The 13,590-nt window shown below is 45.3% G+C and overlaps 2 protein-coding genes across 6 annotated transcripts in view; one reads left to right on the forward strand and one right to left on the reverse strand.

Moving 5' to 3' along the window:
* The first annotated feature begins 103 nt into the window (after positions 1-103).
* Positions 104-10,766, forward strand: DPH2 (diphthamide biosynthesis 2). Of its 4 annotated transcripts, none has more exons than XM_035124377.2 (7): positions 107-305; positions 944-1,113; positions 2,074-2,186; positions 2,661-2,881; positions 3,750-4,382; positions 5,308-5,490; positions 5,869-10,766. In XM_035124377.2, exons 2-7 carry the CDS (start codon positions 961-963, stop codon positions 5,991-5,993), a joined length of 1,428 nt encoding a protein of 475 aa, XP_034980268.2. In that variant the 5' UTR covers positions 107-305; positions 944-960; the 3' UTR covers positions 5,994-10,766. The 4 variants fall into 4 exon arrangements, with proteins under 4 accessions (XP_060132948.1, XP_034980268.2, XP_034980269.2 ...); XM_035124378.2 differs by lacking the exon at positions 107-305 and adding an exon at positions 345-418; XM_060276965.1 differs by having other exon boundaries at positions 104-305; positions 5,308-5,977.
* The window catches only part of IPO13 (importin 13), a 49,984-nt gene continuing 44,362 nt past the window's right edge, over positions 7,969-13,590 (reverse strand). Inside the window, exons 16-20 of one of the 2 annotated variants that reach the window (XM_035124373.2) lie at positions 11,462-11,528; positions 11,137-11,195; positions 10,677-10,766; positions 10,122-10,303; positions 7,969-9,334 (exon numbers count right to left, since the gene is read on the reverse strand). In XM_035124373.2, the coding sequence (XP_034980264.2) occupies positions 9,238-9,334; positions 10,122-10,303; positions 10,677-10,766; positions 11,137-11,195; positions 11,462-11,528 (495 nt within the window). In that variant the 3' untranslated portion in view covers positions 7,969-9,237. Of the gene's footprint in view, positions 9,335-10,121; positions 10,304-10,676; positions 10,767-11,136; positions 11,196-11,461; positions 11,529-11,634; positions 12,285-13,590 lie in introns of those variants that run through there. The other variant, XM_060276963.1, reaches the window with a different exon arrangement.

Below are 13,590 nucleotides of genomic sequence, written 5' to 3' on the forward strand. Positions count from 1 at the left end.
TCTGACGCCTCTCGCCGGCTGCGATGATTGGTCGGATCGGAAGAGGGCGAAACTCCAGTCCCCACAATGCACCGCGCTGATAGGCTTCCCGTTTATTCTACTTTTCCGAGGGCCTTGCTGTGTCGGGATCTTTTATTGGCTGCAAAGCATCCCGCTAATGACGTAGGAGAGAGAAAGTGAAGCGTAGCGATAGAAAAAAGACGCGTTCCGATAGGGAAAAGAGCGTGGCGTTCTCATTGGGTGCCTTTAACCCCACCCAGGAAGTGTATTGGTGGCCATGTGGTGGATGTTGGGTGTTCCTCTGGGTGAGTAGAGTGACAGTAATGGGACACAGTAGTTAATGTTTCTTAGGGCGGGCGGGGGGATACAATTGCTTTGTGTGCAAAGGGGTTCCAGATTCAATTCCTGGCATTTCCAGGTAAGGTTGAGAAATGCTTCTGCCCGAAATGCTAGTCAGTCTTCTTGACAACATGGAGCTAGAGCAGGCATAGGCAAACTCGGCCCTCCAGATGTTTTGAGACTACAACTCCCACCATCCCTAGCTAACAGGACCAGTGGTCAGGGATGATGGGAATTGTAGTCTCAAAACATCTGGAGGGCTGAGTTTGCCTATGCCTGAACTAGAGAGACCAGAGGTCTGTCTTTGTGTAAGGAGCCTTCCTGAGTTCTGCTGTTTCCCAGGCCGCTTCAGTGCCATTTTCTTGTCTCTCTCTAAACCCATTTCAGTGCATGTTTCTGAACAAAGGAGGCATTCTAATCAGTGTTAGTTATTAGAAGCACGGATACAAAGGGTTTTAGCTATGTCGGTTCCCTACTGAGTCATACAGACTATGATCCTGTAAATGTGACCTTGGAAAACTGAAGCTCAGGACCATTCTCATCCAACATCTTGCTAGTAGTGGGATATTGCTATGCGGATGACCATTACCTTGTATTTTTGTAGTTTGGATATAGGCCACCATGGCAACAGCATTCAGCAGTGATGGTGCTGAGGTTATGCAGAGGGCTGTGATTCCTGCAGAAGCAAGTGGACGTCCCCCAACCACCAGGCTGGAAGAGTTCTATGAATTGGAGAGAGCAGCTGCATTTGTATCTGATAATGGCTTCACTAAGGTGAGATGGTAGTTTGCCCTCTGCCAGAAAGCTACAGGCATGAATGTCAGTTCTTCCCCTATAGTGGACATCCCCCCACTCCTGCAATAATCAAGTATTGGGGCACTAAATATGGGGGACTTTAATTTTTTTTTTGTTTACCTAGCATGTAAAACAAATAAATATGTAGAAGCAGCTCACACACTACAATATTTAAGGCAGAGATGTGGAATCCTCCCCCAAGGGCCACATCTCCCAGGGGGAACATGCCAGCGATGGGAGAGCTGAGGCTGCCCAAGGCACATCTCTTCTCCCTCCCACTTTTTCATTTTCACCAGTGATGTGAGGTGGACTTTTTGGTGCTTTATTTTTCCACAAAGTTTTCATAAGGTCATGATCAACAATGAATGGATGCCAGTTGCAAATACAGCATTAGGCAAACTGGGCAGTTTCAGGTTTTTAGCTCTTGTTTGCTAAATACAAGTAAAATAAAAATACCATTCTCTAGGGAAGGTATTCTTCAACCTTTTCGGACCCAGGACCCACTTTTAACCCAAACATACATATGGAGAACTATTTCTTAATCTTTTATCATATATTTGCATGGTGGTAATGCTCCTGTTGTGACCCATCTTGAATCAGGCGGTGACCCACCAATGGGTCCAAGTCCACCTGTTGAAGGCCAGTGTTCTAGGGCATCACATACTGCCCTGTTCACACTATCCTAATTTTTGAAGGATTTTTTTCCAGGTTTTTGAGGGAGCCACAATGCAGATGGAGGGGTAAATTAACCCTTTCCCCAGTGCTGCCACCCTCACCCTTCAAACCCCTCCCCCCATGGCAATTAGACGTACAAGAAAAAATCCTGTCCGTGTGGATGATACCTTTTTCTTGGAAGCCTAATTCCCCAGGAAAACCACAGCACTGCTAGCTGTGTACAGTGGATGTGTCCTGAATAATTATCTTGGGTTTCTTTTGTAGGTTGCTCTTCAGTTCCCCGATGAACTCTTGCCAGATTCAGCAAGCCTTGCTAGCAAGATGGAAGCAGCAACTGGCGCCAAAATGTACATTCTGGGGGACACATCATACGGCAGGTGAGGTCACAGCAGGAACCTCTTTCCACATAAACACATGATAGAAGCACGGGCCGTAGTCCTATAGACACTTGGGAGTAAGCCTCATTGAAAACATGGAACAGAACACACACAGGACTGTACTGCAGGCTTGCCTTTTCAAGGGGTTCTGTAGTAATATGTCAGCCTCTGGATGTTCAGCAGTCTCTTGACTGCCTCTGCTGGGGTGAGGGGACTATTTATGACAAGAGAGAAGGACTTTGGGATCATTAGTTGCTCCCCAGTTCCTGCATCTTGGGTGTTGGTAACAGAGTATTTTTCCCATCTGCTGTCAGGCCTGGGGCTCCTTGCATGCTGAGTGAGCTGGTGACGGGAAATCCAGTCTCTACAATGGCAACCCATTTACTACAAAGGAAGCATTTTTCTGCGTGTTAGAGGTGGTAGGTGTTTTCAGGAAAGCTGCCCTCCATAGCTAATGCTGTTGGTTTTCTTTAGCTGTTGCGTGGATGAAGTGGCAGCAGAGCACGTGGACGCTGAGGCTGTGGTGCACTACGGCCCTGCCTGTTTGAGTCCCTGCCGCAAGCTGCCCGTGCTCCATGTGTTTGGACGCAAACAGCTAGACGTGGCACGCTGCACAGAAGTCTTCCGGGAGTTGTATCCAGACCCACTAGCTCATGTGGTTGTGCTGAATGAAGTGGCCTATTTTCATTCTCTTGGTGAGACCATGGGGATCACAATGCGGGTGGTGGGTGGTATTCAAGAGATACATCTGGCCAGGATGGGAAAAAGCTACAGTGGGCATCCTCTAACCTCAAACAGTGCTCTCCTTGCCAATCCTGCCCTTTATGTCTTATCTGCCTTTCCAATGTTACTCAGTCCCAGCTTTTAAACATCCTCTACTATCCTCAGGGCTGGATTAACCAGGAAATGCCTAATTCTCTCCGTGATCCCCACCTCATTTGCCACTAGGATACTAGTTTGCAGTTTCCTCAACGATAACATTCTTCACAGCAAAGCTAATAGACCTGCATGCTAATGTTCAAAGGCAAAACCACATAAATTAATCAGTGCAGTTTACTCCTTTGTAGTTCGAATGGACTAGGAATGTGGTCAGTTAATGCATAAATACCCATGGAGGAATTACAGATACCTGCCGAAGAGGCTTTTATAAGTTCTATGAATCTATGAAAGTGAGAAAAGGCAAAACAATACTCCTGTGAATGTTCCAATTTATATTTCTGATTTGGGGGCTGGAGGGGTTGTTCTTTTTTAAAGGACCACAGAAGTAATCTTTCCTTGTAATATTAGCTTTCAGTTAACTCCCCTCTGTTTACATCATTTAAATCGGGAATGGGGAACCTATTGCTCTCCAGATGTTGCTGGACTAGAACTCTTATCATCCCTGACCACTGGCTATGCTGCATGAGGCTGATAGGAGTTCCCCATCACAGCTTTAAACCTAGTGTCTAGCATAACGGCCCTTCCCTGTCCATGGAAGAGGCCTGCTGAGTATTTGGAACAGTAAGAAGTGTGTGACAGTTATTGTCTCTTAAATGAATGGCTTTTCATTTCTCTTCCTCTCAGATAACCTGGCCTCTCAGCTGCACCCCATTTATCCCAATGTAGTTTTCTCTCAACTGGATAACAAGGAACTCCAGCCAGTTCCCGGGCTGGTGCAGAAATTTGGGCGGCACTTTGTAGTGGACAGTCAGCATGGTCTTGACAACTACACCATGTTCTACGTGGGTTGTGAAGGCCCAGAACTCACAAACTTCATGCTGAGCTGGAACCGGTGCCCCTTCAGCTCCTTTAATCCTCAGACAGGACAAGGCCGACGGGAAACATTGGATGTGAACCGGGCTCTGAGGCGACGGCTCTATCTAGTGGAGCGGGCACGGGATGCCCAAGTAGTGGGCATTGTGGTGGGCACTCTTGGTGTGGCAGACTACTTGTCTGTTCTGGAGCATCTGCGAGGAATCATTCAGCAGGCAGGCAAACGGGCCTATACCTTGGCTGTGGGTAAACCCAACCCTGCAAAGCTGGCAAACTTTCTAGAGGTGGACATTTTTGTGTTGGTAGCCTGCCCACAGAACTCTCTGCTTGATTCAGCTGACTTCTACCGGCCTGTGGTCACACCCTACGAGCTGGAGATGGCATGCAATCCAGCACGGACCTGGACAGGCAGCTATGTCACAGATTTCCGTCACCTCCTACCAGGTAATACTAGGTTTCGTAACTGGAGTAGAGGCAACAACCAGTGAACTCCTTTCACACCAGACTCTTGAAGCTGCTCCCCTCTGAGCACTGGAAATTATGTTTGGTCACAGACTTCCAAAATTCTCTCTGCAGGCGTAAGGGTTTGAAAGTTGCTTTATTATAATGATAACTTGAGTCTCATGATGAATTGCAATTTCAGACTCATAAAAGTTGCACAGCTCTACCAATGCTCTTGGGCCTGCCCTGAAGGCATAGTCTGCTGCAGCAGCAATGAACATAAAGTTCCCTACACCCACACAAAGACAGACCAGCGGCAGGGAATAATTTCTACATTGGGGATAATTCAAATACATAGGGTTGTATCCAAAATAGTAACACGTCCTGTCAGTGCAAAGACTTTCACTTGCACAATGAAACTCCCTCTCCTCTTGCCCTGAATCTATCTAGGGGTTCCCCTAACCCTTCAGAGCCGATTTGGGAAAGGGGGAAGTTCCATTGTGCAAGCAGATAGAATTGGGCTCTGCGTACCTCCCATAATCCTCTCCACATTTGCCATATGAAATGGTGGTCAATGAAGGGTTGTACCTTGCAATGGCCAGTGGGGCTGATGTTGCTCACCTGGCTTCCCCATGCCATGCATTGCTGCCAGTGACCAAAAGGGGAAAGGGCAAGGCAATGGGGAGCTCAGCATGGTATAGGGGCAGGAGAGGAAGCATCAGAGTAGCTATGCCCTTATCAAGTTCCCCAACCTCTCAGTAACAAGCAGCATGTTGGGAAGCCAGTTGAGCAATGCCAACCCCTCCCACTGCTGTTTTTCCATGTGCTAATTCTGCACCTCTTGATCATCCTTAGGTGGGTAAAAGCAGGGCATGATTCTGGATGGGCCAAGCTTAGCTGTTACTCTTTCCCTTGCTGTTTCCTGCAGGAGCATGTGAACACACCCCTTTCCCAAACAAGGTTTCAGAGGCTGACAGTGAACCCAGCATTTCACTCATCACCGGCGAGCTACGCTCAACTTGTCTTTATACAGCACCGGACCCAGAGCCAAGCTGTGGCACTTCTGTGACCTGCCGCAGCTATATGCATATAGCTGAGAGTAGCCCAGCAGGTATGTGCCCGAGGGGTCGGGAACTGATTATGTTAACGGTCCACACAAATGGTGGCAAATCTCATCTGATAGGACCTTGTGACTAATGGTTGTTCTTGGGAGATGAAAATGGCTGTTTTGAAGTCTGTTATGTGATGAATGTTTAAAAGGTTTATGCTAGTGTCAGAATAGCAATTAGCAACCTAGTTGCCTTCCTCCATTTACAGTTGCAGTAATGAGTGGGGCAGTGGCATGAAGTGGGCCCCATGGGCTCTCATCCATAATCTCGAATATACTGTAAGCTCTTTTCCCTTCCAGAGTGGTGTCTGGAATTAAGTTTGGGAAATCATATATGCCATGATCATTACTCTTCTGTTTGTTTGTTTTTGTTTGTCTTAGCCTCATTTTTGGAGTCACGAAGCTGGCGGGGGCTGGAGCAGCAGCTGGGGCAGTCAGCAGTCACAAAAGCTGTGGCTGGACGGCGGGGGATTGCCATTGCATATGAAGATGAGCCTTCTGGATGACAGTACCAGCCGGGCCAAGCTGAGAAAAAGCTGCCTTCCCTTTCTGCATCTAGATAAGATAACCAAACATGGCTTTTATTATAACATTCCTCCTCCTACCCACAACTAGATACACGTATAAGGCAAGGAATATCACTTTCCCTGACCTGGACATTTCTCTTGGTGGATGGACAGATCAACATTTTAACTGGCTGACATCTACAATACAGTAGTTTCCCCAAATGGTGTTTTTTATGTTAGAAGCTAAGTAAACCTGTTCTTCTCACTGTGCTCTCAATTGTGCTGGGGTTTATCTGTGCACATAAAGCAGCCCTGGGCCAAGAGTGGCAGCACAGTAGACTTGGGGTTCTGTTGGGGGAACAGAGGTGTGTAAGAGGTCCAAAAAGTGAAGAAAGAGACCACCGCATAGCAATAGCTTAAGAGTTATAGACAGAAAGGCTAAGATAGACAGGAGTGGGGCAAGGGGCAAACAAGAATACTGAATAACCAAGGAAGCATGCAACTCCATAAGCCATACTACAAAATGCAGCATAACTGTGGAGAAGCCATGTTTAGACATGAGCACTGCTCCTAATATCCATAAGTTTGTTTCCTCTGAACACTATTTTCAGAACATCACCGCCACGTTCCATTCTCCAACTGCCATGCCATACCAGACCAAAAAAAAAAAAAGCACAAGGTATAACAGGCACAAGCTAGTAATGATTATGTTGCTTTTTGCTCCATGCTGCAAAGTAAGATCCAGTTCCATGGCCTCTTGCAGTCTCTTGCTTGTACCTTCTATTCTACTTATACCACCTATGAAGATGTGGGTCAAGTGCTGTGTGCAAGGCAAGCTCATCAGTCAAGGTCCTGGGCAGCAGTTGCATAGGTATCAGGTTCTAGAAAGCAGCAACATCATATGCTAAGCCCTGTAGCAGCCCATGACCACACTTACCAGTGATCAATACCGGTACCTTTCCTAATAAGGCAAAGTGTGGAGTGCTTAGATAAGCAGCATGGAAGTAAGAGCTTCAAATAAATAATTGAAAGGTATAGCACACAGCCTCAAAATGCTACTTTTGAGAAATGTTTCAGTGCAAAGAACACCAAACAGAAACACTGAAATCAGTGGAAAGAGAGAAGCTGCAGCAATGCACCACATGCCCAAACCTAGAAGGCACATTCTCTGCCAAGTACTGCTTATTTTGTGCATTAATGTAGATACTTCTCTTTACCGGGTTGTAATCATGGCCACTGCTATACAAATACCAGAGTACTGCTTTCCCCCTAATATAGCCAACTGTACTTTGTTCTTTCCATGTGCACTGTGAAGGTTTCACAGCTATTCAAGATAAGCCACCAAGCCATTTTATAGATTACTTAATTACAGATCACTACTTCAATTTCTGATCAAAACACATAAACTACTTGGTTGCATTGATTAGTTAAACATTAAGTCCAGATTTGATGTGAAGATTTCTGATGTAATTTGACTTTTTTAACCAGTGAAAGCAGTTACTTAACAAGCCAGGATTACACAAAATGCTTGTTTCCAGATTCAAAGTACTTCATCTGCCTGAACTGGAACAACCCTTACTTGGAAAAAAATACGGTATGCCCTATTCACTTTTCAAGACTTAACCTAGAACAGTGCATTGTCAGTATGCTACTTTTTGCATTTACTTAAGATGCCTGATTTTGTTTCAGCTTCTGTTGTCCCATAAGCATATTCTTCCCCAAGAACATGTTTTGCCTTGGAAATGCAGAAGCTCCAGCTGATGTCTACATAAACCTCTAGTACAGCAGTTCTCAATTTTTTTTTCATGGGCCACTTGGAAAATGCTGTGGAGGGTGTAGGCTGAGCCAGTTACTTTTTTGTTTTATAACTCATACTCTAAATAATTGTAGTCTTTTATTTCTAATAAGATGGATATGCCTGTTTTTTGTGAGCAAAGTTCTGTGAAGTCCATCTCCATCATCAGAAAATATAAAGTGCAGGCCCAAGTACAGATACTTTTGACCACTCCACAAACCACCTTAATGGAGCCTGCAAATGTGTTTGATAACTTCTGCTCCAGTACTTACCACACTGGTATCTGCTATTGTTATTTAGATGGTTCAGTGGTTACTTTGGTAAGCTCTTGTTAAATAGAAAGGATTGACGAAGGTTCAAGCCATCCCAACCTACTCTTATGTAAACTGAGCTCCACTACCTAGGGTTAGGAAACATTATAGCAAGTCCCAAGTTAGGAACCTACTCGTGTTGTATGGGGAGGTAAGACTGAAACTGGCCCTGGAGTCATTCTGAATTGCACATTTGCTCAACCAGGTTAGTCTCCAAACCTGCAATATCAACAGTCCCCCATATGAAAATTATTTGCTCCTCTTCCATCCTTCCACCATAAACAGTAGCACACTGTGAGATTCATTGTCAAATCTTGATCTTCAGCTGCAGAAGCAACCAGGGACATTTTTCATTAGAGCGTGTAAAGGTGGCTGCAACCCTTTTAAATGAACCTAGAAACTATCATTCATATTACAGGCTAGTATGATGGTATGCCTTCCACAGGATGCTCCTATAGATTGTTGCCTGCAACAAGAAAATTTGAACTGGTTATGCAACTTTGTCAGCACACCAAGAAATGCAAAGGCTGGCAGGTATGCTTCCTTCTGAGAAGCTAACTTTGATTCTTCCCAATACTTTGTTGCAAAATTTGGATTTCTTCTTTGTCCAAAACGACACCATACTCTTCTTTATTACCCGTTAGGCTAGGGCAGCTAGAAGTGCAACTGCAGCTGCTACAGCTTTTTACCCTCCCCTGCCTAATATTGTCCAAAAGTTACGTCTCCTCCCCCAATTCACCAAACACCACAGCTTAGAAATAGCCTTAATATAATTCAAGGCTGCAGGGCCTTCCACTTCAGTCAGACACAAGCTGCCTCATGCAGGGCAAAGGCAGACTCTTTAGGAACAGACAATACCACAGATATGTCTACAGGAGTGTGCCGGGAAAACAAGGGGCAATCATTGCACCAGTCTAGCAGGGGGAGGAAATCTCCTCAGCTCCAGCCTGTGCTCCAAGTCCTTGTAGCCTGCTGCCTCTGAACATGCAGGAGGGATGGACAAACAGCTCATTCTTGAGAGGAGCAGCCTCAGCAGGTTAGTTGCAGTCATCGTCCTATGAGCTGGTTCAATAGCAGCATTAGGCAGTGGCAGGTAGCCAGCAGATCTGTTCATGCTCCTGTTTTGCTACATGGCCCCTCAGTAGTCTGCTGTGTATTCGGTACCATGCAGTCCTCTGCACAGCAGCGTGAACTCCTTTACCATCTCCTTCACACGGCGTTTGTTCACACGCTCTCTGGTAACACAGAAAAAGAATGATGTAAGGCTGATATATAAGAATGGTGAATGAGTCACTTAAAAAAACAGCTAGAGCTGAGTCAGATGTTCACATATACAAGGGCACCACCCAGTGCCAAACCCATGGAATCCCCAGCACTGAGAGCTGGGCACTCCAGACATGCTCCACACAGCTACTATAATCATTGCTGCCCTCCATTAAGACATCCTCTTTTAAACAACTCATGTTCCTGTTCTGCAAATTATCGTTCACCAATGCATCTCAGTTCATTGGTGGCTGGATTAATCTAGTGAATCCTGCTCTTCGAGCCGTAAGAATGCAAGAAGAGTCTGCCGGAACAAGCCAATGGCCCAATGCAGCAGGCTCTGTTTATGTTCCTGTTATAATAATTATTAAATGCTGGTGAATTCATGGGTGTTTACATGGAGTAGCAGGGGCTTAAAGGAGAAACCAAAGCAACACCAAGATAGGTAGCATGTCTCTACAAGGATAAAAACTCAAGTTCGTGTTTAGTTTCCGTGCTACCCTTTTCTATTTACCTCTACTTTATATAAATACCTTGAACCTTTCTGAACATTTTAATTTACTAAAATATAAAAAATAAGCAAGCTCTTTAATGTAGAAGATTCTGTGGAGGACTGTTGAACCTGGGGAAATGCTCAGTATCTATCATGATCACTCATGACAATTTGGAGGCATAGACAGAAAGCTGAAGAGCCAAGAAACTCCCTTACACATTTTCCCCAACTCAGTCTTCCAGAAAAGTCTTCAAGAGAAAATTCACCTGAGAATTTGCTGGCTAAAGATTTCCTTTTGTTCAGGGCTGACACGGGCTGATGGAAAACCATCCTGCTGCATCACTTCCTTGATCCAGACACTCAAGTAACTGAAGCAGTGCTTGTTGAGAGCAAAGAGGATCTCAGCAAAGTGATCCATCAAGTTGCGTGCGGCTTGGCCACCTACACCCTGCAGATGGAGCAAATCCAGTTAACACCAGACAATAATCCTCCCAGGAGACTGCACTGCAGGAGGGAGCATTACATTATAGACCTAAGAAGGCTCCAGCAGATTGCATCAAGGGCTTCAGCATTTTTAAAAAGGAAGTGGCCAAGGTGACACACTTGCTTGGGAGTAAGCACCACTGAACTTAGTGGAACACACTTCCAAGTAAGACACGAAATACTAGATCAGGCTGAAAATCATTCAGGGATATTCTGGTTAGAAGGGAGCTGAATTAATAAAACATACTGGAATAAGTGCAGCTTATCTGTGAGCATGGCTCCTTCCAGTTATTCCTTCTAATTGTCCCTGACTTAGCTTGAAAAGCCCCACTCCTTACCTCAAGCACAGCCTGCAGCAGCATTTTGCCATTCTCATGTACCACTTGTCCCACCGGTGGAATCTCCCCACAACGTGGCAATAACTCAGTCTGTAAGAAACAGTGAGAAGGAGTTGATGCAAACTGTATTGCTATAACTCAGATATATACCCATCTGTCTCCGGTCCCATGTGGGAGACTAGCACATTCCTGTATACATGTCCAAACAGAGTGGAGGTATATAGAGTTAGGAGAAAATGCCTCCATACAAAAACCCAACTGCAAAAGAAAATAAAAAGGCCCAAATGGCAACTTATGAAAGGAGAAGCTCCTTTCTGGAATTTGGAGGAGGCTCCCTCTCACCAGTTCTGGGTGCTTCTCCATCCTGTCCCAGCAGAAGTGCTTCCAAGCCACTTGGCCCAAACACAACTCTGCCTGTACCACTGGCCAATGGCAGATCTAGCAAAAGCAAAACACTCACAAAAAAGCCACAGGCAGCTTTGACAGTTGGTGCTTCAGGGAACTTCAAGGAGATCACACCTAGAGGGAAAGCAACACTTCAGGACTCAGCTAACACAATTCAAAGCTTTCCACAGGAGCAGGGAAGGAAAGGAGCCTTCCCTTCTCCAAGCACAAGGACCTTACATGGAGCTTCAGCTGGTCTGATTTGAGGGGTGTTTCTACATCAAACATGCAGGCTGTTGTCATACATCTGAACCTTTAAGGAACACTGCCTCATTTGGCTAAATCAGCTTTCCCAATTGCATCAAGGGAGCTCGATTTTTTGATAGTTTAGTCTTACTCACCACAATGGAATACTGCTTTGACATCCAGGCTGCTACACAGGAACAGGTCAGGTTTCCGTTTGAGTGCCTGCAAGGTACACACACATACACAGACAATAAACACAGCTCTGGCAAGCCAGGGGCAAAAAAGTGCCACAGAATAGCTCCCTGGCCAAGACCCCCATGTGCACTTACCTGGCCATCAGCCATGGTGCACAGTAAGTCAGATATGGCAGGAAAGGAAAGAACATAAGTAGGACACTTCTGAAGTCAAGGGCATCAAGGTAATTAAGAACCTCTGAAGACACATGTAATTGAAAGATTACCTAGAAACAACCTACTAGGATTCCTACTTTGCTACAAATGAAGAAATCCAGAGATGTGGGAATTCCTTTCTACACCACCAGGAAAGGGGGCTCATCTAGTTTCAGTATTCCTGTTAAACTACAAAAAGGCTGATTTTACTTGTGACTTAATATAAATATTGCTGCCTGGCAGCTTATTTCAGCACCATAGACAGCAAGCACAGAAAGAATTTTGCAAGCCTATCTATTTCAGCACCATGGACAGCAGTTCCCCACTGTTACTTCCATTCCTGAAGGACCTAAACATTTGCTCTACCATGGCATTCACAAAACAAGGTGAGACCTATTAACAAACAGGGCCCTAAACAACTTATACTCCCACACAGCTATGTGAAGCATGTGCTTTGTCAATGAAGCACGATCTTCCGGGGCTGCAGAAGTATTGCTTGCTGTACCTGCAACTTGATACTGATCGCTGCAATGACTTGCTTCCAAAGCTTTGCATTCTCAGATTCCACTCTACATGCCTTGATTGTCCACTTGTTCATCACCCAGGTGGAAGGAACAAAGAGAGTTAAGGAAAGGGCTGTAATTCAGTGGCAGAGCATCTGCCTTGCACACTGAAGCTCTCGGGTACAATTTCTGACATCTGCAGGTAGGGCTGGGGGTGTCCCCTGCCTGAAACCTGGGAGAGCCGCTACCAGTCAGTGTAGACAATACTGAGCTAGATGGACCAATGGTTTGACTTGGTGTAAGGCATCTTCCTATAATCCAACATTATGTCCCTTTCTGTCACACAATGGTAAATATCTGCCTGGTGCTAATCTGCAGGGTTTTCAATGGCTTTGTATTGCAAAGGCTACTGTTAAAACCAGCGGCGTAGCTAGCTGCCTGGCTGCCTGGGGCGGCAAACCCGAAGGCACCCCGCTGCGCACAGGAGGCATGTGACACAGCAAACCCCACGAGCAAGCCACGGAGTGAAGCAGTCTCACTTGCATCGGGGCTTCTCCTCCTTGCTGCCCCCCACCACCGTTACTACGCCACTGGTTAAAACTGCTACGGAATATTGCTAATACTCTAAAGTTTTAAAAATGATTTTTATTCCATCACCCTAGTAAAGAATGTTTCGTTTGTTTGCATCCCTCCAGGTACATTTTTACATATTGAGGGCCAGATTCAACTAATGAGCCCCACTAGTGGAACTAGCGCAATGGGGCCTCCCCTCTTTCCTCTCCCTGCACCCAAATTGGCTGGAGAGGGGCCAGGAGACCCCCCAAAACAGCCTGCAGTAGGAAGAGAGGGGCATCGTTCCATATGGCAAGATGAAATGCTTGCTTTAACAGAATGATTGCCATAGTGCTATGTTGAATTCCTCCCACAATGTGTTACAGCCAACTTAGTGGAAACAGATTTGCTTACCGGTAGTATACAGTGCATTGTGAGCCATCAGTATAGAAATAGATAAAAAGGCCAATTAAATCAAATGTCTGAGCCCACACATCTTTGTATTCCGTTACTGAAACATTTGCTCATATACAAAGTGATGCAAATTAAACCATGCAGAATAAATTATATTAATACCTATAGGGGTTTCAATAAACAATTTAGCCGATATACCACATAATGACAGCCAGTTAAAGGAAACTCAGTGCTAGCTCGCAATATGCTCATGACTTTGTCTCTCTCAACAACTACCTTTGTATCAAAGCAACCTTATGGTGGTGCGCTAAAACTAGGACCTCTAAGAACATATTTAAAATTTTCATCTAAACACCTATGCTAGAGGAATGACTCTAGTGTTCTGACATTTTAAGCAATTAAAATTGTTCCATCAAAAGATCATTC

The sequence above is a fragment of the Zootoca vivipara genome, chromosome 7, assembly GCF_963506605.1.
Source record: "Zootoca vivipara chromosome 7, rZooViv1.1, whole genome shotgun sequence".
NCBI classification, from domain to species: domain Eukaryota; kingdom Metazoa; phylum Chordata; class Lepidosauria; order Squamata; family Lacertidae; genus Zootoca; species Zootoca vivipara.